Source organism: Sinocyclocheilus anshuiensis, unplaced genomic scaffold (genome assembly GCF_001515605.1).
Source record: "Sinocyclocheilus anshuiensis isolate Anshui unplaced genomic scaffold, SAMN03320099.WGS_v1.1 scaffold477, whole genome shotgun sequence".
NCBI classification, from domain to species: domain Eukaryota; kingdom Metazoa; phylum Chordata; class Actinopteri; order Cypriniformes; family Cyprinidae; genus Sinocyclocheilus; species Sinocyclocheilus anshuiensis.
This window is the reverse complement of record NW_015536549.1, coordinates 378,098-403,492: the sequence shown is the minus strand read 5'-3', so window position 1 is coordinate 403,492 and position 25,395 is coordinate 378,098. Positions and strand designations below refer to the sequence as shown.

The 25,395-nt window shown below is 35.0% G+C and overlaps 2 protein-coding genes across 3 annotated transcripts; both read right to left on the bottom strand.

The window, feature by feature from the left end:
* Positions 1-590: 590 nt before the first annotated feature.
* Positions 591-15,205, bottom strand: jak3 (Janus kinase 3 (a protein tyrosine kinase, leukocyte)). 2 transcript variants are annotated; one of them, XM_016500252.1, is made up of 24 exons: positions 14,918-15,205; positions 13,579-13,788; positions 13,099-13,216; positions 12,118-12,235; positions 11,743-11,888; positions 11,315-11,615; positions 9,827-9,949; positions 9,441-9,598; positions 9,239-9,350; positions 8,795-8,975; positions 8,305-8,429; positions 7,997-8,128; positions 7,577-7,664; positions 7,219-7,343; positions 5,634-5,772; positions 5,086-5,234; positions 4,751-4,901; positions 3,801-3,934; positions 3,336-3,525; positions 3,002-3,126; positions 2,702-2,874; positions 1,591-1,708; positions 1,308-1,421; positions 591-1,057 (listed from the first exon to the last, which is right to left on the bottom strand). In XM_016500252.1, exons 2-24 carry the CDS (start codon positions 13,763-13,765, stop codon positions 935-937), a joined length of 3,330 nt encoding a protein of 1,109 aa, XP_016355738.1. In that variant the 5' UTR covers positions 13,766-13,788; positions 14,918-15,205; the 3' UTR covers positions 591-934. The 2 variants fall into 2 exon arrangements, with proteins under 2 accessions (XP_016355738.1, XP_016355746.1); XM_016500260.1 differs by having other exon boundaries at positions 13,579-13,785.
* Positions 15,206-16,286: 1,081 nt separating this feature from the next.
* Positions 16,287-23,301, bottom strand: slc5a5 (solute carrier family 5 member 5). Its single transcript, XM_016500243.1, has 15 exons — positions 22,948-23,301; positions 21,699-21,764; positions 21,389-21,440; positions 21,152-21,219; positions 20,854-21,008; positions 20,628-20,768; positions 20,298-20,427; positions 19,104-19,192; positions 18,910-19,022; positions 17,807-17,877; positions 17,628-17,714; positions 17,333-17,535; positions 17,105-17,199; positions 16,914-16,999; positions 16,287-16,454 (listed from the first exon to the last, which is right to left on the bottom strand). Exons 1-15 carry the CDS (start codon positions 23,299-23,301, stop codon positions 16,350-16,352), a joined length of 1,815 nt encoding a protein of 604 aa, XP_016355729.1. The 3' UTR covers positions 16,287-16,349.
* Positions 23,302-25,395: the final 2,094 nt, after the last annotated feature.

Below are 25,395 nucleotides of genomic sequence, written 5' to 3'. Positions count from 1 at the left end.
CTCTGAATGTTTCAGTTTTGCAATTAACTTATTCGTGCACAGATCCTTTGAAACAGAAGATAAATGTTTTGAAACCTTTCACCGGTTTGAATGTTTACTTTGTTATTCAAAACTTCAGATAACATAGATTAATAATATAATCATTACTAAAACAACTAAAATGTTCGGTTCTACTACCAACAGAAGGAGCTAAATAAATTACAAAGTTATAATTATATATTACAATAAATCATGTTTTAATCTTATATGGTCTTATCACTGTCGCCTTTGGCTTGCTTAGTTGGGGATGCTTGACTGATTGCACAGACACTACTGGAAGAGAGCTGAACTGGATGATGACATCTCTGAATCATCAATGAACTGACATTAGCTGAAAAATGACTCTGTTATTGTCTTCTTGCATTATTGACAAACTATTTTTCTGTTTGACACTGTGAAGCTTGACTAAGCAGCATAAACAAACTGTACCAGCATAGAGTTCATGCTGGTTTATGCTGGATTTTCCAGCAGGGTGATGTTTGCTATGTGGTGATAGGTTAATTCAATTTCAATTATGCAAGTGTCATTAAAAGATACAGAAACAACTGACCTTCTTTCTCAACTGCTTTATATCATCACTGCATTAAATGGCAAGATAAAATCAGAACAATAAAAAAGTGATGCACTAGTATTTTTCAATAATTTTTCAATTTAGAGTCAAACAGATGACGCCCTAAGCATTTTATTAAGGAATACAATTAAACGGGTTGTGCTAGCTCTGTAAATGTATGGGAAACTTAACTGTGAATATACAAGCTGATCTACTGTAACTATGTTTTGAAAGGAAACAAAACACTTAAAAAGCTACTGTAAGAATATGTCCTAAAAATACTCAATTATATATCAAATATACATATGTTGAAAATACAGTGATCTGTTTAGGGTAACTCTGATTTTACCCCTTACAGCCCTCTCTCTCGTCTATTAACAGGCTATTTTCAAACATGTCCTGTAGAGAGGAGAAGCTTGGTCTGTCCTCGCTGTTGAACTCCCAACACTGCATCATAATACTGTGCACCTGAGAAAAAAAAATCCCTTACATAAGTAAATGTCTGGATAGATCAGTAAATCATTGTTTCTAACTGTAACTGCACACTGCACACTGCAACTGTAACTTTTTACAATTACTTTACCTAATATTTGTTTGGTACTTTAGCTAACATATGCTTGGTGCATGAACTTGCTGTCTATGCACAATGGAACTTAATTCAATTGGTTAATGTGACCCATACAAAAACATTCATATATAAATCTGTTTTTATTTTCACCTTCGGTGGACACTGAGATGGTATTGGTAGCCTCCAGTTATCCTTGAGAAGATTAAGAAGATGGATAGCCATGGACGAACTCTGGACATAACTTCCTATCTTCTGGATACACAACTGCATCAAAGGATTTACAACAATGCAGGTTGAACACATTAAAAGTTTTGGAACAACATAAATTGAGTTGACGATGACAGAATCTTTTTTTTTTCTCATTCATACACTACCTCCCTGCCACTGTACTCATACAGTAGCAGCATTATTATATGGAGCTTCATTTACTCACTCTTTTGGGGTTTCGACTGATGTCGCAGTAAGAGAAGAGCTCGTGTAGAACAATACCGAAACTCCATACGTCTGACTTGTGGGAGAATTTCAATTCTGAAACGGATTCAGGTGCATACCTGAACAGGACGGGACATGAAACAACAATGTTGAAACATAACATAATGAGTAAAAAAAAAACATGACTCAAAACACACAACAACAGTCAGTTTAAAGACAATAAAAAAATAAAGCAATGCATCTGTCAAAACTAAATCATTCAGAGACCAGAAAAAAAAAGTAATTTCATTAATCTGTAATGACAACAAGGTGGTTTATTACTCTTTTACTCTCCCAGCTAACAGGGAATGTTCTCAGAACTTTGGCTAATGTTCTGGCAAGTTTCTCCCCAAGTTATGAAGTTATCTGGTCTTTAATAATGTTCTCAAAACAATAGCACAAAAGCATTATTTATACATCTTTCATGGAATGTTTTTAGTTAACATTTCCTTTAGTTCTGTTTTTTTAAATGTTGCTACCTGTTTCAGAATGTTCAGAGAACATTCAAAAGTAACATTCCTACAATGTTTGCAAAATGATCAAATCGAATGTTCCCTTTACAGTCGCTTTTTTGAAAAGAAAGAAACCAATTGGCTGAAAACTGGGTATTGTGGGCATCATTAAAAATGACTGTAAAACAACACAAGGATTAGGAGCTGGTGAATGTAGATTATTAAAATATGATACATTTGGTTTATGTGAAGTATTATGACTGATATTCAAATATATGTGTGACGCTCTTTTTTTTCTTTTTTTTTTTGCTAAGTTCACTCTGTGTGACAAAAATGATATTATAGGTTAGTTCAGTTTCGATTATGTACGTGTCATTAAAAGATACATAACCAAGAAAAAACATTTCTAAAACATTTTAACGTTTTGTGTGTTCAGAGATCATTCACAGATAACGTTTTAATTATTTTAAGGGAATGTTAGCAAAACGTTCTTAGAACTTATTTTGTTAGCTGGGTTGTTGGTTTGGATGAAATGTATTCAGTGCTATGTTCACTGCTGGGTGAAATGCACACTAATTGTGCTATCTGCCTGAACTCTGAAGAGTTTGATGTAATCATTACCAGAAAATAGGGCTTTCTCCTGGCTGCGTGACACGGTAGTACTCTTTATCCACTGGGATGATCTTCGTAAGCCCAAAGTCGGCAATTTTCACCAGAGTGTCGCTGGCGACTAGGATATTGCGAGCAGCTAGATCACGGTGAACATAACGCATGCTTTGCAAGTACTCCATACCCTACATAAGAATGTTACAGAGCTGTTTAGATGTGTAAGATCCACAAACAAATTCATAAACTAATCTGACCTATGATTAGAAAAAGGATTGAGTGAACCCTCTAGTTTGTTCTAATGTTTGTTTGTACCTTACAGATCTGCGAGGCAAAGAGCAACAGTCTTCGGGTGCACACATTCTGTCTGTGCTTCTCCATATATCCAATCAGACTGCCGTACGGAAGATATTCCATCACCAGTTTTGTGCTGAGTCGGCCTGTGAGGAGTTCAAAAATAAGGATTATTGATTACTCACTGGTGTTTTACACATATTTTAATCATGCTTTGCATTGTTTTGTGTTTTAGGGTTAAAGGAATTGTCCTGGCGGGAAATTACCAGTGCCTTTTCCATTTTTCTACCGACTTTTTTCTTACAGAATGCGTGCTGATTGGAAATTGATCGGTAATCATCAAAAGTAGTCTGACCTGCGCTGTAGCAGATGCCCTTGTATTTGACAATATAGTCACAGTGCAAGGAGCTGATGGTCTGGATCTCTCTCTGGAAGTCTGCCATGGTGGCCTGTTTGTTTGACTGAAGTTCCTTGACAGCTACCAGATCTCCAGTGTTATCACCCCACGGATCATAACGACAAAGCTCGACACTGCCAAAGTTACCCTAAACACACACACATGCACACAGTTAAAACCATCAGCCTTCTTTTTTTCTCTCAATTTCTGATTAGAAATCAATAGTTGCACCAATAATCATCACGTTTAGTTATGAAATGATTTTGAATTATGAAGGAGCAAAGTGCATCATAATTTTAAATGAAAATTGAAATTGAAATAACTGCAACTAATGCATTAAGTGAAGAAAACATTTATAATATAATTGTAATCTACAATTGTAATGGTATTATCAGATTCTGTGTGCTTTTTTTGTTGTTGTACCTTTCCCAGGATAGAGATGCATCGCAGGTATCTCTCCTCAAAAACATCCTGTTGTTGCTTTTTGAACATGTTCGGTCTTCTACAGAAGCCATCACTCTTGGGATGTGTGCCAGTCGCATGAAGGATCTCATAATCTACAGAATGAAGTTTAGAACTTGCATGATGGCTGATCATACGGTTCCCATGTTTTAGGACAAATCTAGCCAAGATGTATTAATCATTTTTTAAATATAAACAGAAACATATGTTATTAAGCCATCTGACCCTCGATAAATATCAGAACTATGATTTTTGTGGGAAATAAATATTACTAAATACATTACATTATATTACATACTAATACAGAAATAAAAATAAAGCATTTATTTAAAAAAGCAAGCAAATTAATTACATAATTAATATTTTAATATATTATTTAAATGTCAAACATTAATAAAAACACTTACTAATACATTATCATGTATTAAATACACTGAACAAAATTATAAACGCTTTTGTGTACATAGAAAAAGTCTTAGATCTTTGAGTTCAGCTCATGACAAATGGAGGCAAAAACAAAAGTGTTGCGTTTATAATTTTGTTCAGTGTAGATTAAAATTGTACATTTTATACTTTTATATTTATATACTTGTAAATATTTAATATTATATGAGAGATGTATACATTATATAACAAACAAATCAATTGAAAAATTATTTGAAAATAATACATTCATAACATGTATTTAATAATTTAAATTAATTACATATTTAATATTGTAATAATAATATATTTTTTAAAGACAGTATAATAATAAAAGTGCCGTGTGAAAAAGAAAGTGATCTTCCTCAAGGGGGCGCTAACTGGCCTTAAAAGCCAAGCCACATTCTTTCAAGAATGGGACCTAAACTGATCAGATTACAAACATTAGTGTCATTGTCTGAAGGGACTGGTGTACATCTGTGTGTTACCTGAAGTGATGAGGCTGTTAAGTTGGCGGATAATGCTTCGGCAGGACGGTCTGAGCTCAGGCTGGTACTGCATGCACTGAATGATCAGGTCGGCCAGCTCAGTCCACTCCAGCGCAGGCAAGTTTGAGAAGTGCTCATAAAACTGCTGCTTCTGGATTCAAAGAAGGACAGCAGCTGTTTAGTACCACAAAACCATGTTGGAGACACATTGCCTGAGTATATTTTAAATGTTGTGGCTTTTTATCTGGAATGTATAACAACCTAAAGAAAATTTACATCCTAAAGAAAATTCTATATTCTATTCTAAGTTCTATAATAACTTGAGGTGTCTGTACTTGTATGGGGTCCAGGCCCTGCAACGGAGCTTCTCCATTGTTGAAAATCTCCCACAGTGTTGACCCAAAACTCCACTTGTCACACTCCAGTTCAATCTCAAGTGTATCCAGAACCTCCGGGGCCACCCATGGGATTCTGTCTAACACCACTGGATTCACAGAAATTTGCATTTTATTGTATTATGAATAATCATGTTATAGCATTATCCTGGGGTGCAGAACTCAATTCCCGGAGGGCCGCAGACCTGCAGAGTTTAGTTCCAAGCCTGCTTACATACCATGTAGTTTTCCTGAAGGACTTGATTAGCTGGATCAGGTGTGTTTATTTAGGGCTGAAACTAAACTCTGCAGGGCTCCGGCCCTCCAGGAACTGAGTTTGACACCCCTGGTGTAATATAATCCCAATTGAGAACTGAATAAAGAATCTATTATTATTCTCTCAAGTATTCTTTTAAAAATACAAATTATTCTAGAAGTCATCAGGTTAAGAGTAAAATTAGTTTTGTCTTCATTGTTTTGACATTCGATTAGGTGTTTGATATAATTACCGTCTTTGCCCAGCAAGGCCATGCTGATACCAGGGTCACTAAGTTTAATGAAGGGCGAGTTATCAGCAGAAGGGTCTCCCTCTCTGGCCAACAGCAGATTCTTTGCACAAATATTCCCATGTGCAATATTCTTCTCCTCCTGCACATGGCCAAAATAAAAAAAAAAGGATTTTTAGCTACTGCTGAACTCTATAAATAAGGGCTGGGATGCATCCCCTCAAATATTCAGTACAGAATTCAATCAATATCAAGCGTAGCGTTAGTTCTGGCAGGTCACGTTAGTCAAGCTCGCATCAGCTGACTCTCAGCTGATCCCCATCAACCTATGGGAATACGACACCTATCTAAGCATTCATATATAAGGTCCCGCAGTAGTATCAGCAGTTTTCGCATTGCTCAATAGCTAATTACCCTCCTCCATCCCCAACTCCTCCTCTGTCAGTCAGGATTCAGCCTTCTGATTCTCCTTTGAATCAGACTAATTCTAAAATGTGTACATAACATTATTGAACTTTAACGATATCTGCAATACATTTATGTAGTTCTGTTCTGTTTACCCTGGGGGGGTTATCGCTGCTCTCCCTGCTCTCATCCATGCTAGGCTGCATGGATGCGCAGGGAGTTCTTGCCCAGAACGGAACCATACTGCCAATCCAAACTGTATGCTAATTGTCAATCATCTTTGAAGATAGTGGTCCCGACAGAAATGAGCTTTTAAATGAAGGATTCTTGATTCCGCAGCTTTTTGGTTCATTTGGCTCCACATAGGTTACATCCTTTCAATAATATACATAGTATGCATATATACCTTTCTACAGTACATTACCGTTCAAAAGTCAGTGAGATGTTTTTTTTAATTAGTATTTTCATTCAGGAAGGATTTAAATTACATTTTAAAATCTATTAAAAATCTATAGAAAATAGATATTTTAAGTTGTAATAATAATTCACAATTTACTGTTTTTACTGTATTTTTTATCAAATAAATGTAGCCTTGTTGAGCATAAGAGACGTCTTTCAAAAACAAAAACAATAGTTTTTGAATAATAGTATATATTGTATCTTATATTATAGGGGCTTGTTCTCATTTGCGCCAGTATTAAATGTCTAGCTGAAACCAATAAGACAATAATTATTTTCATGTTATGGCTGTTTACCGATAATGGCCAATATAAAAAATCTACTCATTTAATATCCAAAACAAATAAAATAACAAAACTAAAACACTAAAACCAATAGTTGTTGTCAATTTTTAATTAATGTTGTGATTCTTAAGTGAATTTAAAATGATTGGATGACTAATCGTTTTGATGTTTGGTAATGAAAAAATGTCTTTATTATGATAGAGACAGGGCCGTGTAAATCTTTAAAATCTTTTCTGTAATCTAGCACTATTTCTTTAAATTAACCCTAGATGAACAGAAAAGTAATCTAAAATCAACATATAGGAAGAAACAAGTGTAAAAAATGTAATGCTCAATATTGACTAGTAAATATAAACCAATACCGATAAATTAAAACATAACTGATAAAGTTCCATATTTCATAATTAGCAGCCAATTTATCATACATGAATATTTCTCACCAGGAAGTTGAGAGCACAGGCCAGTTGTTTGGCCACGTCTAATTTCCAACTGACTGACACAGACATGCTCCTCTTTAGATACAGGTCCAGTGCACCGTGCTTCACAAACTCCTGCACCATGATGTCTGCAAGGGTCAGAGGAGGACACACTTTACTGACATGACTGTATTCACAGGCACTTTGACAGGCAACCAGCGTCACCAACGACCCTCTAGACCAACTCAGAGTTCAAGAAGATTCAAAGAGCTGAGGTCATTACACAGACTTTTAATTGCTTTCTTAGGGTTTGCCCTCTTGTGTTTAGATTTCGATAAAAGAGTGTTTCTTAAGAGTGCTTTTACAAGTGTAAAACACTTACTTTTGGATTTGTGCACACTGATGCCATATACCAGGAGAAGGTGCTTGTGGGAAATTTGACTCATCAAACTGGCCGCCTCAAAAAACGACTTGAAAACAGCAGTAAGATTAAATCATTAATCACGTGGCTCAAAAACTCTTCTTCACTTCAGTCAAAGAATGCAAAACTATTATTTACACTAGCTCAGTTTTACATGTCATTGTTGAAAATTTTAGTTTGCATATTAAAGGCATTTGTTAAATCTCATTTATTAATACTACAGTATTCTGAATCAAACAGAACATTGTCATGAATTGTCACATAATGGGAAATGCAATATTCTCGATGCCAAAGTACCTATTTGAGGAAGCGTTTTACTGTATATTGTCTTTTTATTGTAAATAAACATATTCAGCATATGTTTCACGATTGAAAACACACCTCCCAGCAGTTTTTATGATTTGCGTCCAGGACCTTCAGAAGAACCTCTGTGGAGTGTGTCACTCCATCCCGCTGGTCTGTCTTACTGCCTCTAGAGATATGCGTAAAGGAACCTTGACCTAAGCTTTCCCTCTGTTAGGAGATAGAAAGTTGTTTGACTTTAGTTGTTTTGAGATTAGACGAATTGTTTTTAAAATGAATATTTTGACCGATCTAAAAGCAAGAACTTTCAGTTACTTTCAGTTTAAAACTAGTGGTGACCACTTTAAAGTCAATCAAAATATACATATAAAAATGTATAAATGTACCCAGGTGAGGTCCTCATGTTTAATCATGTGGAACTGCATGTGGCTTGGTTTGTGCCTCTGTAACATGGGGGAACTGGGCATCTCAGTCATATTGCTTTTACGAAGGATGATCATGTTGGTAAGTTCTGAATGAAGCAATGAAGACAAGAAATAGCACAATAATAATAAAGAAAAAAATATTTGTATGTTTTTTTTTTCAAAGGATTATTTTGCAATTTAGTTAAACATGATATATTATATATATACAAATAGTAAGAAACAGCAAAGTAAAAAATTAAATAAAACAATTGAAGTTATTCTTTCCCCAAATTATAATTTTAGATTATTTATGCAATTTATTTTATTAAATATGACATGTATAAAAAATACAAATAAAAAACCCAATGAAATACCCTTTAAATCCCAAAGAACCCTTGCTGTCTATTTTTTTATATATATAAAAGATAACCATTAAGATATAAAAAGCAAATGTTGCATAGAAATGTTCTACCTTTTGGTCTGGGGGGGCAGCACTTGCCCAGGGTGACGGGGATGTCTGACATGAGAAGCGTGCTGTGCTGATAGAAGTCTGTGAGCTGTTTTAGACTACAGAATGAGTTGTGGATCCCAGCCAGGATGAACTTCTCATTTTTCTCTATCAGACAGTCCTTGTAGTCCATCCCTAGAGGAGTCTGTTGGAACAATTGGAAGTTAAGAAATATAACAATGGGGTCTAGTCATTAACAGTTCTAAAGAAAGATAATGCTCAAGTTGATTGAAAATTCACATTATAATAATACTAAGCAGTAATATATAGGAAGTAGCTCTTCATGAATCAGATTTAAACTCATTTGAAGCTTGGAGTTATGAGTCATGTGCTTTTTTTTGTAACTTCCTGTTGAAACCCAAAGGCGGGTGCTTTATACTATTTTTATGAGTCCAGCAAGACTGATACCTGTGTGCAAATAGTGAGGAAGTACTTGTCGAAGTCCTTGGGACTGTGACGTAACAGGAACATCCCATTTTTGGCTCCAGCTTTCTTAAGTTTGTGCACTGCAAATTCTGACCTTTAGAAAACACACAACAAAACTGTGTTTATTACTTAGTCATTTCCTTTCTAATTGTACCATATGGTGAAATATGAAACTGTGTAGTACGTGATCGGGCCATGGCAGTAATTATGTATGTCCTCCAGCAAGCTTGGCGGGGCCACTTCTGCACAGAAATAGTGAGTCGAATCTGTAGTCAATCTAAAATATCCATCAACCAGAGATACAAAGGAAAGAGCTTCAGTTAGGGTGTGGAACTCAGCCTCCTGTTGGTGAAAAGAGAAACAGAATACACAATTTAAAATTAACTGCTATATAATGTAGAATTCAACAAAAAAATTATTTCATAATATCAAACCTTGGTTAATCAAAATGGCAAATGAGTCACTACCACTGTTGTGGAGAAGTTTACTTCCTTTTCTAATGGGTTTATGTGTTAATACTCAATACTCAAAAAAAAAAAAGTTGTTATATATATATGCAAACGCTACTACCATGCGCTGGTCATCCTGGCGTGTAAGAGTGACCACCCTTCCTTCCAGGGGCATCTGCTCTTGAGAAAGACGCTTAATACTAATGTCGGTGATCTGGGGGAAGTCACAAAACGTCTGCCATTCCTGTGAACGTATACCAGAGGGAGCTCAGTAAATAACAGAGAGCAAATCTTCTGTACATAGACTGCCATTTAAAAGTTTAGGGTCAGTAAGTTTTTAATGTTTTTGAAATAAGTCTCTTATCCTCACCATGGCTCTATTTAGTTGATCAAAAATAAAGTGAAAACAGTAATATAGTTAAATATTATCACAATTTAAAATAACTGTTTTCTGTTTTAATATATTTAAAAATGTATTTCTGTGATGGCAAAGCTGAATTTTCATCAGCCATAACTCCTGTTCTGTCAGGACCACTATCGTCAAAGATGATTGACAATTAGCATACAGTTTGGATTGGCGGTATGGTTCCGCTCTGGGCAAGAACTCCCTGCGCATCCATGCAGCCTAGCATGGAAGGCTGAATCCTGACTGACAGAGGAGGAGTTGGGGATGGAGGAGGGTAATTAGCTATTGAGCAATGCGAAAACTGCTGATACTACTGTGGGACCTTATATATGAATACTTAGATAGGTGTCGTATTCCCATAGGTTGATGGGGATCAGCTGAGAGTCAGCTGATGTGAGCTTGACTAACGTGACCTGCCAGAACTAACGCTACGCTTGATGCTTCAGTGTCGCATGATCCTTTAAATCATTCTAATATGCTGATTTGCTGCTCAAGGAGTATTTTCTATTATTATTAATGCTGAAAACAGCTGTGCTGCTTAGTATTAATATGTGGAAACCATGATACATTTTCTTCAGTATTATTATTAACAATAGACCGTTCAAAGTTCAAAAGAACAGCATTAATTTGACATAAAAACAAATCTTTCGTAACACTATAATTGTCTTTAGTGATACTTTTGATCAATTTAATGCGTACTTGCTGAATAAAAGTATTAATTTATTAAAAAAAAAAACTATTTGCCCAGACCCCAAACCTTTGAACAGCTTTTTAATATCACTCTGATAAAGTTAAAAGCATCCAAATTTGCTTAAATGATCAAGACAATAACTTTTATTAACTTTTAACTTTTCTATTAAAACGCTTGTGAAATTTATATAATTACATATAACAGATAGTTCCGGTTAATTACCGTAGTTGGCGACAAGTGACTGCATTACTAAGTGAGTATATTTACTGATTCATTCTTTGTGAGTGAATCAATTAATCATTTTCACTCAACCGATTCGTTCAAAAACCCTGATTCATTCAGCAACAGCCTACTGTCTTTCTCAGCAACGCGCATCGTTTCGTAATGCTGTGGCTGCGTTTTGGAACTATTTTCTTTGGCGGAGCAAAAATAAACAAAGGCAACACTGAGTCGAAAATGTAAGTGACTCAAAATTAACTTCTTGTTTACTGAACTTTTGTATAAAGTTCTACCTGGCTCTCTTTGGTCTGTATCTGAATCCCTCCCTCTCCAGACACTCGCACGGCTTTGACCCTTTGCTGCTCGCTCTGCTCTAACCATCCAGACTGATGCAAAGTGAAGCTTTCTGAACCATAATTCGGCTCCAACACACTCAGCTCCATCAGGTACTTCAGCTTCAGGCTGCGTTCACCAGCCGAGCATTTGCCAAGCTTCTTTAGGAAACGCTTCAGCGTTTTTCGAATTTGATATCGCGCTAGGCGGCTCATACGCTGTATATCTTGTCTGTGGGTCTCTGGGAGGCAGGACTTGTAGCTGGAATGAGATTTTTTGCAGTGGTTAATGCAGCTTGAACATTGAAATGTTATGTTGAATGTACAGAAAATCTCTGTATAGCTCTATCCATCCACTTATATGAGACTTTCTCAGTTTCTCATGTTACCTTGTTGTATTGCAGATCTCACCAAGGCTCTGATTTCTCTCTTTGGCCATACGCCACAGATCCAGCACTGCCATTCCCAAACATTCCTGCTGCAAACTCAAAGCAGGTGAAATCCCGCCACGTCCAGACACAAAATCACTGCGGGACTGAAACAGGAAGACTGTACAGTCAGATGGGAAGGTAAATGATCCTGAACAGTTGAGTCAGCATTTTTATGACACATTTTGTTAATTATTTGAATCATGCCAATAGTTTACTGTACATCAGCAGGACAGAGGCACATAGACCTGGGTGTTTATTTTACAGTCACACATGGCTTTCAAAATAACGTTCAACTGCCTCTTGGGAGGGCGATGACAGATTACTGTGCTATACCTGAGCAAAAAGATAGTCTATGACGCAGTAGTCCAGCACAGCACAGATTCGTCCTCTGCTGAGGCTAAAGCGGTACGATGCTTTGGACCCTGAACCAAACCAGCTTGAGAAGAAAAACCTTAAACACACAGAGAAAAGCTTTACAATTACAGAAAACTGTCAATTTGCATGTTTATCTCTTAAAGCACACCTTTTACTTTCTTACTATTTAATTTGTCCACTTGCAATTATTTTAATATTATTTGTATACTATTACAGTATTTATTAATATTTTCAGTTAGCTTTTGTTTTCAGTGTTCATTTTCATTTTAGAAATGATCTTATTTCAGTTTTATTTCAGTTACCAAAAATGAATTTTAATAGTTTTTTAGTTAACAATAACAATGCAATGGCCAACAATGCATATCAGTGCATCACAGAAGAATTCTATAATTTTTGTAATTTTACAATGACAATATTCTGTTATTGTGCATCATATTTTTCACATAAAGTGTTATATAACTTTTTTTTTTTAACGATTTTTCTTTTTTTCTTTACACATTATGTATCATATTTATCTTCTTTATGCTTTTCACTGACACTTGTCTTATAGTACACTAAAGTACACTAACTTTTTAAAAAACATTATTAAGGCTAACATTTTTGTTTGTGATAAATGACACCACACTTGATATAAACACTGATATAAATAATTATTAAATATTGAAATTTCAGATTAGTGTCACTTTACTCACTTTAGTTTAAAATGTAAAGTTTATGATAATTTCACTTTTTAATCATCAGTTTTAAAAACATAATATGATCAAGTTACTTTAAGACTGAAGTCTGGGTCAAGGACGAGGTTAAAACTAAATCTTTACATAACAGGCATTTGCAAGTTAACTGAAAATGAATGACATGAATAGTAAATAAAGAAACTCAAATATTCAGTAAGAGTAAGCTATTTATAAATAAAATATATGATTATTACAGCTGTTTTACCTCACTCTGTAGTGAACTTTGACGTTCTCCTCGCTCTTAAACACATGAGTTGGTGGATACCAGTATGAAAGGTCCTCTGATCCCAAAGCAAACAGGTTGTGGAACACAGGGCGAATTCCTAAAAATATAAATATTCCATTCAGGTTGTTCTAAGGTTGGTGCACAACCCTTTTAAATGTATTTAATTAAAAGACAAAACATATGAGAAGATTTTTGTTTAAACTGTAATTTCTATGCTTTAGACATCATCTAAAAGATAGACCTCGACCTTATAAAAGTTATCATCAACACAGTTGTAATGCTTGTTGCACCTTTTTAAAAAAAGCTTTATAGATATTGAAAGTGAAATAAGATAAAACCGTGGGGGGGAAAAGGTATACACTTGAGTATATACATAAAAACAGAAGATTTTGACCTATGAGCAACAGACATCTTTAATGCTTAGATTATGTTGTGTGTGACAGTGTGTTAGTGTCTCACCGCTGGCTTTAGCAGCAAGCACACACACGCTCTCCGCTGTGATGTGTCCGGTGGGGATAGTGAAGGTGGTCTCTGAATTTAAGCTGGGGCTGAAGTACAGGTGCACCTGCAGGGCAGAGTCATAGCTGGACTTCTGACTGCCAGCCCTTTCACTCTTCATCAAGGGCACCTCTTCCTCTTCACTCATGATCTTCTCACTGAAGTAATCTTCTGATTGGACGGAAAGGACTATAGATAATTTCATCTCAACAGATGCAGGTGTTCATTGACCGTTCTTTCTTTCCAAAATAATGCATGTAACTCAAAATAGGATGTAATTAAAATGAGACAAATGGTTCTTTCTGATAAAAAGCGAATTATTTTGATGTTAAAAGCTATTGTAAAGTTTTAAATGATCTCTGATGTTCTGTTTGGGGCTTTATAAAACCCTTTCAGCATTTACAAAAACATTATTAAGGTATTTGGTTGACTTTTGCTACTCTTATGACTGATTAATAATAAAATGTCCACTTTATCACACATCCTAAATAATAATAAAAACAAAAATGTTACATTTCTTCTGCTGGGGGTCTCAGAGGCCCCGGCTATAAAAAACTGACCTTAAGCAGAAGCAATTTTTCTATTTTAGACAGCATTCCCATTTTAGAAAAAGTGTATGCACTTTGGGATTCAACAGAGGGTTCAATTTAAATACTGTCAAATGAGCTTTAATTAAGTCAAAAGTGAATTTGAATAATTTATTTAGCAATTCTTATTTTTATTTTTAGACAAATCATTAGGGTCTCAGAGACCCCAAACATAAATACAGCAAACTTGATCTCAAAAGAACTTGAGGGCTACTGCAAGCAATAGACAAAGCAGAAGGCAGTAGCATTGTACTGTAAAGCAGTGGATTATTGTTAACACCAGTTCTTGGAACTGTGGTGGTCATACGCTTGATTGAAGTGAGCTCATCCTTCTCATGTTGACGAGCTGTACTTTCCGTAACAAACTAAATCAAGGGTGTTTTCCCTAGATTTCCAATATTAAGCCATTAACAGTAAATAATTTGATATACATAAAGTATTTTAAATTAAAAGGTTAGTTTACACAAGTTTAATTTAATTTCGATAATGTCATTGGCTGTTAAATATTGTAGTGGAACATCCTATTACAGAAATACATCTGATTATATTCCAATAATACGAGTACAAACAAGCAGACAAACATGAAACACAACGCCTCAGTCACAAAATGTATATTCGTAGTCACATGACTTCCATTGGCATATTCTCTGAAATGGCAGTTACGAGGTATTTTTCATTTTACGATTCTAATAAAGACAACTGAGAGGTGTTACCTGAAGTTATTTAAGAAGAAACATTAATGATTTGTTCATGTTGATGTGAAGAGCTGCGTAAATTTCACTCAGGTTTCGCTGTTGTGAGACTCTGGTGGGAGGGATCAAATGAGACTCATTTCCGGCAAGAGGCAAACCACAAAAGCACATCATTTCCAGACTACTTTAGCAAGATCGACGCCACTTGATGTTTCTTTACTGGTCGGCCTCATCTGGCATCTCGGTTTCTAGACCTGTGACCAGGCCATAAACTGAACACAGAGCCACCTCTGCATATTATGAAGTGCAAGCATTGTGTATTTATAAGTGTGAGAGAGAAAGAGAGAGAGAGAGAGAGGGAGGGTGTTTGCTGGAGCTGCTGGGTTTGTTGCTTTCTTTACGTGGGCAGAGTGAAACTGTGGTTTCTTCTTTCTCTGCTAGTGAGCGGCAGGTTTGTTATTTCCGCCTGCAGAGCACAACTGAGTAGGTTTTCTTCCGTTTGGCCTGATACAACCAAGTGCCATTTGAAACTTACTTGTAAAATTATTATGTGCACCTGATAGTAGTGTTGACATTTCAGTTTATTGTGAACGTGACAGGGACACGCGATCATTCTACAGCTTATCTATGCGATACAGGTATAAAATGATACAAATATTCAAAATATGCTTGAATTGCACAGCCATTGGTTCAAAACGAAAACACTGAAAAAATTCATTTTGATTCTGGTGTCTTTTGGGGTTTTTAGGACTTCTGACACATTCAGGTGATTTTTCTTAGAAATGCTGAGGAATTCCCATGTTCCTTTAATGAGCCTTGTTTTATAGGTTTAGACACCGAAATAATAATCCTGTCTGCCACAAACAAATGAAATGCATTATTATTATTGTGGGTAGTATGATGTAGTTAAAAATATCTGTTGTAACATGGTCAATAAAATTGATCTTTGTAGTGTTAAATCATTTGTATTCTCTTAATTAATTCAAACTAATAATCATACATACAGAGTTATTGGATAATTTAGAGAAAAAAAACATCATAGTGATATTTCACCATTAAAGCATTCAGTTAATTAAAGTACTTTCAGATCACTTTAGTGTGCATGACTAATACTAGGAATGAATGACATACAGGTGCAACACAGGTGTATGATGAACAGAAACATATTGTGCATGATTTTGTACTATGAAGGAAGGTACTGTTGTTTAATAGGTCAAATAATCATCTTTTGAATCAGGTGGTGATGGTCAGGTATTCAGTAATGCCAACCAAAAAGGAAAATAATCAAATTAGTATGGCTTTTGACATTTTTGATATGAGAGACTGTGCAGAATGTACTTTGTGTGATGTTCTACAAGAAGTCATTTTAATTTGAATTAATGCAATTTCTTAAAGATTTAGTTTGAAAATAGAAACCTGACTTTTTACTTCACAAAGCCAATCCTGCACCTGTCTAAATGTCACCTTTGTTCAGTAAAACATCTTGTTTATCAGCAGTGGCAAAAAGTTCTTTTGGACTGAGAAGGATTTCGGTGGAATTGTTTGTCATAGTTTCATTCTGTAGAGACAAGAATATGATTTCAGCAGTGTTGTTATTGTTAATGAAAACTAAAACTATAAAAAAATATTTTTTGTTAACTGAAATAAAGCTGAAATAAAATATCTAATATATATGTAATATAAATATCAAATTAAAACTTAAACTTTAAATTAGAAATATTGCTTTGGCAACTAACACAAAATAAGTTGAAGTACTCAAATTAAAACTGAAATAAAAATATTTTAAATGTGTGTGTGTGTGAACTAAAAATTAAAAAAATGATATAAATAAGAAAAGCACACAACAAAATAAAAAACAAACTAAAATTAAAATAAATACTGAAAATATAAAAAAAAGCTAATTCAAAATATGAATAAATATAAATATTTTTAAAATAATGCTAAAATAACACGTGATTTCATGTGGTAAGAACTGGGCTATAAGTTCAAGTAAATTAATTGGTACTATGAAACTTACCAAGTTATCACAGGATTCATTGCATGTCTTTTGTTCCAAGTTCCATCGTAACAAACCAGGACTGATAGAATCCTTCTTGGTAGGTCCTGTAGTAATCCAACACATAGTCATTAAGATAAGTAGTAAGATCTGTTGACATTTTCATTAGTTTAATTATTCTGTTAGCAATAGTGTAAGTGAGTTTCTCTCACCTGTAATGTAGCTAACCACCACACCTACCAGCACGACTGCACTTGTTGACAGGGCTCCAAAGTACAGGTAGGATATTGAATAGATATTTTGAAGGCTGTATGAATTTAGTTGGAAAAAGGAAATTAACTCCTGTGCTATATTTCACACACGAAACACATTTTGCAAATAATTAAAGTCAGAGAGCAGTCACAGGGCATTATAAAATGTGATACAGCTTTGACTCTCACCCATAATCCAGAGGGACTGATGATGCCAGGATAGGTGATTCAGCGACTGCCGTGGTGCTGTTGAGCGTTGCATTACTTGCTAGACATTGACCTGCACTAGTGGGTAAAACACCCATAATTTGTGGTGTGGGAGGATAAATTGTGCTTCCAACAGCAAGCCATAGAGACAGACAGAAACCCACAGTCACACCTGAGAACACCCCCTAAGATGTGAGAAATATTACAACACTATTTATCGAGTGGAACGATAGAATAATATATGGTGGGGTGGACCATCATGTTTATGGAGTCTTACTGGTTTATTTGTGGCTGGAACAAACATGCCCAGCACAAATGCTCCCAGCAGTGGACCGTTCACTACACCCATGACTGTGAACGAACCCTGAGGTTATTAGAAAAAAAGCTGGTTAGAGCACAGACATGTAGACTGAAATACAACCTGCTTAAAATCACAGTTATTCCAGTAGTTCAGACCTGAAGGACTCCCCAGTCCAGCAGCGAGGAGAGCGCAGCCATTGTAATGCAGCCAAGCCCGTACAACAGTGCTGTAGTCATATTTATAAACATTATCAGATTGATATCAGCAGATACTTGCAGAAAAACATCATGGTCTCTTACTTTTATAAGTTGTTACAGCTTCGTATTAAAAACAAGTCTCACCAATAGTCTTCTTTTAATGCATTACAAATTCAATATTAATTGAAATCAAGACAAAAATAAATGAAAATTTAGCATTAAGAAATTAGACCTTTTTATATCCAATTATTTTGGATTGTGTAATTTCCATGACAATTAAGTATAAAATTATTTTTTTAATAAAGGCACAACAAATACTAACATTATATAATTATATATAAATATAAATAATATATAATTATTTAATACATTATATAAATATATTCAAATTAAAATGGTAAACTAATAAAAATGGCAAAAGCACATAACTAAATTATTAAAACTTAAACTAAAATTATAAGGAAAAATGAAAGTATAAAAATAAAACCAAATTCAAAATTAATAGATTAATAAATACTATAATTTAAATATAATAAATTCTATAATATCTCAATAATACTAAAATAACACTGGATTTCAGGTGGTAAGAAGTTAAGAACTGAGCTGTAAGTGAAAGTAAATGAACTGATATGTATAATGTAATGTAAAGTAATATATCAAATACATATATCTCCAGATTTATATCCATGAGTGGAGAGCAAGATTTGGTTGATGGTCTAAATATATGCAGTAAGCTATTGCTTGCACTTTGGAGATGTTTTATCTATTTAAGACACTAATGTCGTCTTTGGCTTGCTTAGTTGGGGACTCAATTTTCTGGCAACATTGTTGACTTGACTGCACAGACACTATTGGAAAAGAACTGAACTGATCTGGACGATGACGCCACTGAAACAACATTGAAGTGACTTTAAGTGATAAACTGACTCTTTTCTATTGTCCTCTTGCATTATCAGCACGTTTTTCCTGTTTAACACTGGCTGCTTTGACACAATCTGCGTTGTATAAAGTGCTAAAAAAAAAAACTACAGGAAAGAATGAAAAGTTGCTTTTGACCCTACATAATGACTTGGAGATCAAGAGCTGTTTTCTCTGTGAAACACTGATTAGCCACGGCTTCATTACATCCTCCATAGTAACAGCTGCCATGGCGTTAATGCTGGTGGAGACAGTACTGTGGAAACAGAAGCGGGTGGTTTATTCCATTTGTACCAATAATCAACACCTCACTGAAGGTTCAGAAAGTTTCAAACACCTTAAAGTTCCACTGTAGGCACAGGCTAGAAAAAGACCCGGGAAGCCTGGATGATTACGGAAAATGTCCAAAACCATGTACGGCATGTACTGTGAAAATAAAAATAAAATTGGGTTGCTTAGAAGGAGTATTTCACCCAAAAATTTAATTTCTTGAAAATTCACTCACCCTCAGGCCATCCAAGATGTAGATTATTGTTTCTTCATTGGAACAGATTTGGAGAAATTTAGCATTACATCACTTGCTCACTAATGGATCCTCTGCAGTGAATGGGTGCCGTCAGAATGAGAGTCCAAACAGCTGATTAAAACATCACAATAATCCACAAGTAATACACACCACTCAAGTCCATTAATTAATGTCTTGTGAAGCAAAAAGCTGCATGTTTGCAATAAACAAATCCAACATTAAAGGGATAGTTCACCCAAAAATCTTAAGTTGTGTTCCGAAGATGAACAAAGGTTTTATGAGTTTGGAACGACATGAGGGTGAGTAATTAATGACAGAATTTTCATTTTTGGGTGAACTATCCCTTTAAGGCATTTTTAACTTCAAACAAGTCCTCTATCCATAATACTGTATTTATTTCTCTAGTGAAAAGGTCATCTGGTCTGAATCAGGAGAGAAATATGCACAGCAATGTTTACAAACAAAACAGTTCTGAACAAATATGTTAGTGGATTTTGATGTGAGAGAACAACAGGGGATGGATTTTTTCCACTGGAGAAAGGGTTATGGATTTTGGACTGTTTTTTTGGCCAGAAGCATCAGTTTAAAGTTAAAACACCTTAATAATGCATTTGTTTCTAACAAACACAGCTTTTCTCTTCATACGACGTTAACTGATTGACTGAAGTCATGTGTACTCTCATTCTGATGGCACCCATTCATTGCAGAGGATCCAGTGGTGAGCAAGTGATGTAACGGTAAATTTCTCCAAATGCATCTACATCTTGTATGGCCTTAGAGTGAGAAAATATTCAGCACGTTTTTTTATTTTTGGGTAAACAATTCCTTCCTTCCTAAGAGAAATGGTCATTTGTGATATAAATGTCTGTACTGTCATTTTTATACATTTAATACAAATATGGTGAATTATAGTATCAATTTCTTTAAAAAAATACACGTTTAATAGTTTAATAGTTATTAGTAGTGTAGGTATAGGTAATTCTGTTTGTGCATGTATTAATTTACCTGGTCAGATGCAGATATTCTGCCAGTCTTCAGTGGGTCACAGCTGGAGTATAAAGCAAACATTACAATGCCACATGTGGCTGCACTGCTCACAATCAGACACAGACCCACCTGATTAACCAGCAGCGCCCTGCAGCACAAGAGTGACACTCAGTGGATCGGTATCTCAAGTGAGTGGGAACAGAAATATGTTAGTGTTCTTGTAAACCATAACTGTGATGTGTTATTACTATTAGGAGAAATTTAATGGTAAACAAAACTAAATGTAGGAGATTGAAAAGGCTATTTTAGATGGTAAAAAAGACAGATTTTATTGATTTATTCTCTCACAGTTGGGCTTGTTTCTCAGTCCTGCATGATATGTAACGCTGTACTTGAGCTTGATTGGCTCCATACATGGATAACCAGACCATAGTGCCGCCCACTGTGAAACTCCAGAATGAGTAGCGTCTCTGAGGGTTTATGGTAAAACTAACACACACAGAGAGAATGAGCAATAGAATAATTAATAAACATTTAATTTGACAGATTTCAAAACATTTGATAATGTTCATACTCATTAAAATTAATGCGGGATCCATTGTTGGCAATCTCCAAAACTCTGGCAGGCCCTCCTGCCAATATGGTGCCCTGAATGAGGACTGCAATGAACCCAGAGAGCATGACTACAATCTGAAACACATCTGTCCAGATTACAGCCTTCATACCACCCTGCAGGAAAACACAAACACAACATTATGTTGACAAACAAACATTTACATGGTCATATCACAGGCATAATCATAAATTCAAATTACTGAGCAAAACTGTTTTCTATTTAAATCCAGATCTGGAAAGATTTCACACTGGCCTACCAATGTTGTGTAAAATGTGCAGATGAGCCCAGTTGAGAAGAGAGATGCCCACATATTTAGACCTGTGGCTTGATTCAGAAAAGAAGAAAAAGGTTGATTTGAATATTGCAAATGTGCAAAAACAAACACAACTTCAAACCACTCACATGGGATCCAACTTGATGGATTGAGATACGATAGACACGTGAAGCCAAGAAACTCTGAGTAATTCCGTTTAAAACAGAGGAAATCACTAACCCTGATTCAAGATGACTGCAGGAGCAAAGATCACTATTCCAGTGTAGAGGAGCTACAGAAAGTACCAAACAGCCTTAGAGTTACATATCCATTAGACACAAATATAAAACGTATAAACACAGAGTATGCACTTATTTTATGCAAATACAAATGTAAATATTGGAATTGAAAATACATGTACAGGTGATATTCAAAGCTTTATTGATCAGTATTCTACATATACATTTTATTATATTGCTTTAATATTACTAAAAATATTATTATATTTATTTCCATTTAAGTTTTGATGATATGATGAGTTTTTTCTTACTGTGGCTACAATGAACTGCAAACTTCCCAAGAGTTGCATCCCTCTGCCAAACCTCATTCCTAAATACTGACACACAGTTACATTTATTAGAAGCCGGTGTTCACACGCACACACACACACACACTCACACACACACACACACACACACACACATTTGGGTCCAAAAGCACATGCTTATTAGGGGACATATTAAATACAGAAAACTAAAAATTGTTATGGGAAACTGTGTATTAAATTAGAAAAACTTCAAAATAGAATGATTCACTAATGGTCATATTATACATTTATTACAGTAAAATAAAACTAAAAACATACATACAAATTAAATGGAAATCTCTCTCTCTCTCTCTCTCTGTTCGTGTGTGTGTGTGTGTGTGTGTGTAACAAACTTTATTGAACAGTATGAAAGTGTAGTGCTCATATGCTCATATGCCATATGCTCATAACCAGCGATGCAATGAATAAATGTCCCATTCTGAGCATTTATTTGGAGCTGATCGAATGTTCAGTTCGTGAGTTGTCAGTCACTGTAGAAGTTGTCCTCGAAAGACACTTTTTTTTTCTAGTGCCGTGACAATTTTTTAATAATATTTTAAAATTAAGAGCATAATAAATTAAATGCAACCTATTCTTGGTATTTGAAGTCATATTCTGTATTTGAAAGATTATTTTTATGTAAATGTGTATAGTGCAGGACACTAACTGAGATGTAGACAGATGGAAAAATGTATTCATTAAAAAAAAAAACTGTTAATAACCATAAAAATTAAAGCATTTAAGAATCAGTTTCGCCCATATATTATTTAATGTTCTTTTTATAATTCAGATATGTGGGCTTATAGGAACTTGACCTCTGTTGTTCTTAATAAGCACACTCATTTCCAGGGAGTATAAGGTCAAAAACAGAGGAAGGTCCACAAGCTTGAATAATTAAAATAAATAAATAATGAAAATAAATAATTAAAAAATGGACACAACCATTCAAACACACACAATTAGCCTACACACATATATAAACTGATGTGACTGTAACACAGAGCAATAATGCAGGGAAAACAGCAACGAATGGGTTAAATTCAACATTAATAGTGTAAAAGAGACACAGGAGAGATAAAGTGAGATCAAAGCCGCTGTGTGTGTGTGTGTGTGTGTGTGTGTGTGTGTGTGTGTGTGTGTATGCAAGGATTTAATTTATATCAAACTATCACTAGCAAAACTACTACAAGAAAGAAATGGACAAAATCCTGACCTGACTTGAGCTGGTGATTTTGAGACGATAAAACACAGGAACAAACAGAACTGCAGCAATGAGGGAGTTGAGCGCTTGTCCCAGGCACATATAGAGGAACTTAAAGCCATATAAATATGCCTCTGATGGCACACCGAGCACTTGGACAGCTGACATAAAGCTGGCACAGAGCGACAGTCCAACGGGCACAGCAGAGAAACTCCTTCCCCCTGTGAAGAAGTTGTCCACGTTAGAGCGATCCGGGGTCTTCCTCAGAGACTGGAATAGCCCGATGGCCACCGACACCCCCAGCATAGCAGCAAATACTGCATAGTCCACCAAAGAGAAGCCCAGTGTGTCAGAGTCTGAAGCCATAGTGCTGTCTGTTCAGACTCAGAAGTCAGAGCCTAAATGAGTGGAGTCCTTCTATTCAAGAAGCTTTCAGCTGTAACAACAAACCCAGAAATCACAATGCATTCTCAGTCAGCCCCCTGTTATGTTCTCTTGACTTTCAAACACTGGGGCTCATGCAGTGCACAGTGTCATTTAAGGTAAGAGCAGATGAATTGATTGAGTACAAAATAAGATATAGCAATTTATATCTTTTGCACAGTATTTAAATATTTAAAAATACAACAGCTTACATTTAACCAAAACAAAAACCTGGAAAAAAGCGTTTATGAGTGTTTGGAAAGACCAAATTCCACAGGCCAACACATGATTAAATCATACAGGACAGAAAACTGAATTGGTTTAAAGATATGGTCACTATCGCTGACCAGTGTGGAAAGTGAGTGAGCATTATTTCAAGTAGAGTTGGATTTATTTTCCTGGGCTGATAATTTGGATAATCGAAGACCGTCTGATGGGAGGGGAATGAGGAAATAATGTAATACAGTATAACATATGAAGGGAGGAGTATGTTGTGATTGACATAGCAGAGGTGGAGTCATTCGACACCACAGATTCTTGTAATTGTTTTATAGCACATATATATACAGTGGTGTGAAAAAGTGTTGGCCCCCTTCAACCTTCATTTAAAAACTGCATGTTGTGTTTACTTGTGTTATCTTTGACTAATATTTAAATTTGTTTGATGATCTGAAACATTAAAGTGTGACAAACATGCAAAAAAATAAGAAATCAGGAAGGGGGCCAACACTTTTTCACACCACTGTATATATATATACACAGGGGTGCACATAAGTTTTTTAGTCTGTTTCTCATGAGGTTTGGTGCTCACCTATACAGTCTATGGTGCTCACACTACACAGTGTAAAAAAAAAAAAAATTAATAATAGTAATAACAATATTATTGGACTTTATTTATTTAGTTTTTTTAACATAAAATAATAAACAAAATAATAAAGTGTGGTAACACTATTATATTTTAAAATAAAAAGTGAGTATTAAATAAAAATACTATTATTTTATAGCACTCTAAAAAATGCTGTTATATTTTCTACCCAACGGCTGGGTTGAGCCTTGTTGTAGGGATACGAAACAGCAGACAAAATGGCTAAAGAAGCAATTAAAATGGATAATAGTCTAGCAGTCACTATAAGCAGGGCAGAAGGAAAGTCTGTGATTAAGCAAGTTTGTAGGAGTAAATGGCAGAACTACTGGAACTCGTAAAAGAGGAAGACATTTTTATAGAATACAAAGTAACATAAAACAAGGTAAAAGTAATCATTATATACATAGGAAGGACTTTATTATATATACAAGATTAAGAATGGGTCATACTAATCTTAATGCAACACTTCATATTATCGGAAAACATAATTCTGGTTTATGTAATGTATGTCAGGAAATGGAAACTCTTGAGCATGTTTTGATTAGACGTAAAAATATGAACAGGAAAGAACTGAACTTATGAGTACAAAGTACAAAGTAACATAAAACAAGGTAAAATTAATCAATATATAAATAGGAAGGACTTTATTATATATACAAGATTAAGAATGGGTCATACTAATCTTAATGCAACACTTCATAAAATCGGCGAACATAATTCTGGTTTATGTAATGCATGTCAGGAAATGGAAACTGTTGAGCATGTTTTGATTAGATATTTAAAAAAATATGAACAGGATCGATCCTGAAAGAATTGATCTTATAAGAGATATGCAAGCTTTGGGTATTATGGAATTTACCTTATATAATATTTTAAAGGCAGGAGTAGAATTTAATAAAATAATTATAGCGTTAATGAAGTTCTTGAGAAATAGCGGTCTAAAGAACAGAATATAGAAAATCTTCCTTGTGTTCCAGCTTCGTCACACTCCAGTACAGTAGGTGGCGGTATGCACCTTTCCAGTTGGTCTGCAACCCGCCAATAAACTCACAGAAGAAGAAGAAGGAAAGCAAATAGTCAAACAGGAAATTATAAGTCTTTAATTGTATTCTTGACGGAAACTGGGTTAATAAATAGAATATAAAGTATATATTTTATATATATATATATAT

Excerpts from the sequence above, each read along its gene's own strand:
- jak3 (XM_016500252.1), bottom strand. The coding sequence starts at position 13,765 with ATGAGTGAAGAGGAAGAGGTGCCCTTGATGAAGAGTGAAAGGGCTGGC. Across the intron at positions 5,235-5,633 it reads GGCCTTGCTGGGCAAAGACG|TGGTGTTAGACAGAATCCCA; the intron begins GTAATTATATCA and ends CTGTGAATCCAG. Across the intron at positions 4,902-5,085 it reads AGGGCCTGGACCCCATACAA|AAGCAGCAGTTTTATGAGCA; the intron begins GTACAGACACCT and ends CTTTGAATCCAG.
- slc5a5 (XM_016500243.1), bottom strand. The coding sequence starts at position 23,301 with ATGGCTTCAGACTCTGACACACTGGGCTTCTCTTTGGTGGACTATGCA. Across the intron at positions 19,193-20,297 it reads GAATATCTGCATCTGACCAG|TACATGCCGTACATGGTTTT; the intron begins GTAAATTAATAC and ends TTATTTTCACAG. Across the intron at positions 17,536-17,627 it reads TTCCAGCCACAAATAAACCA|GGGGTGTTCTCAGGTGTGAC; the intron begins GTAAGACTCCAT and ends CTCACATCTTAG.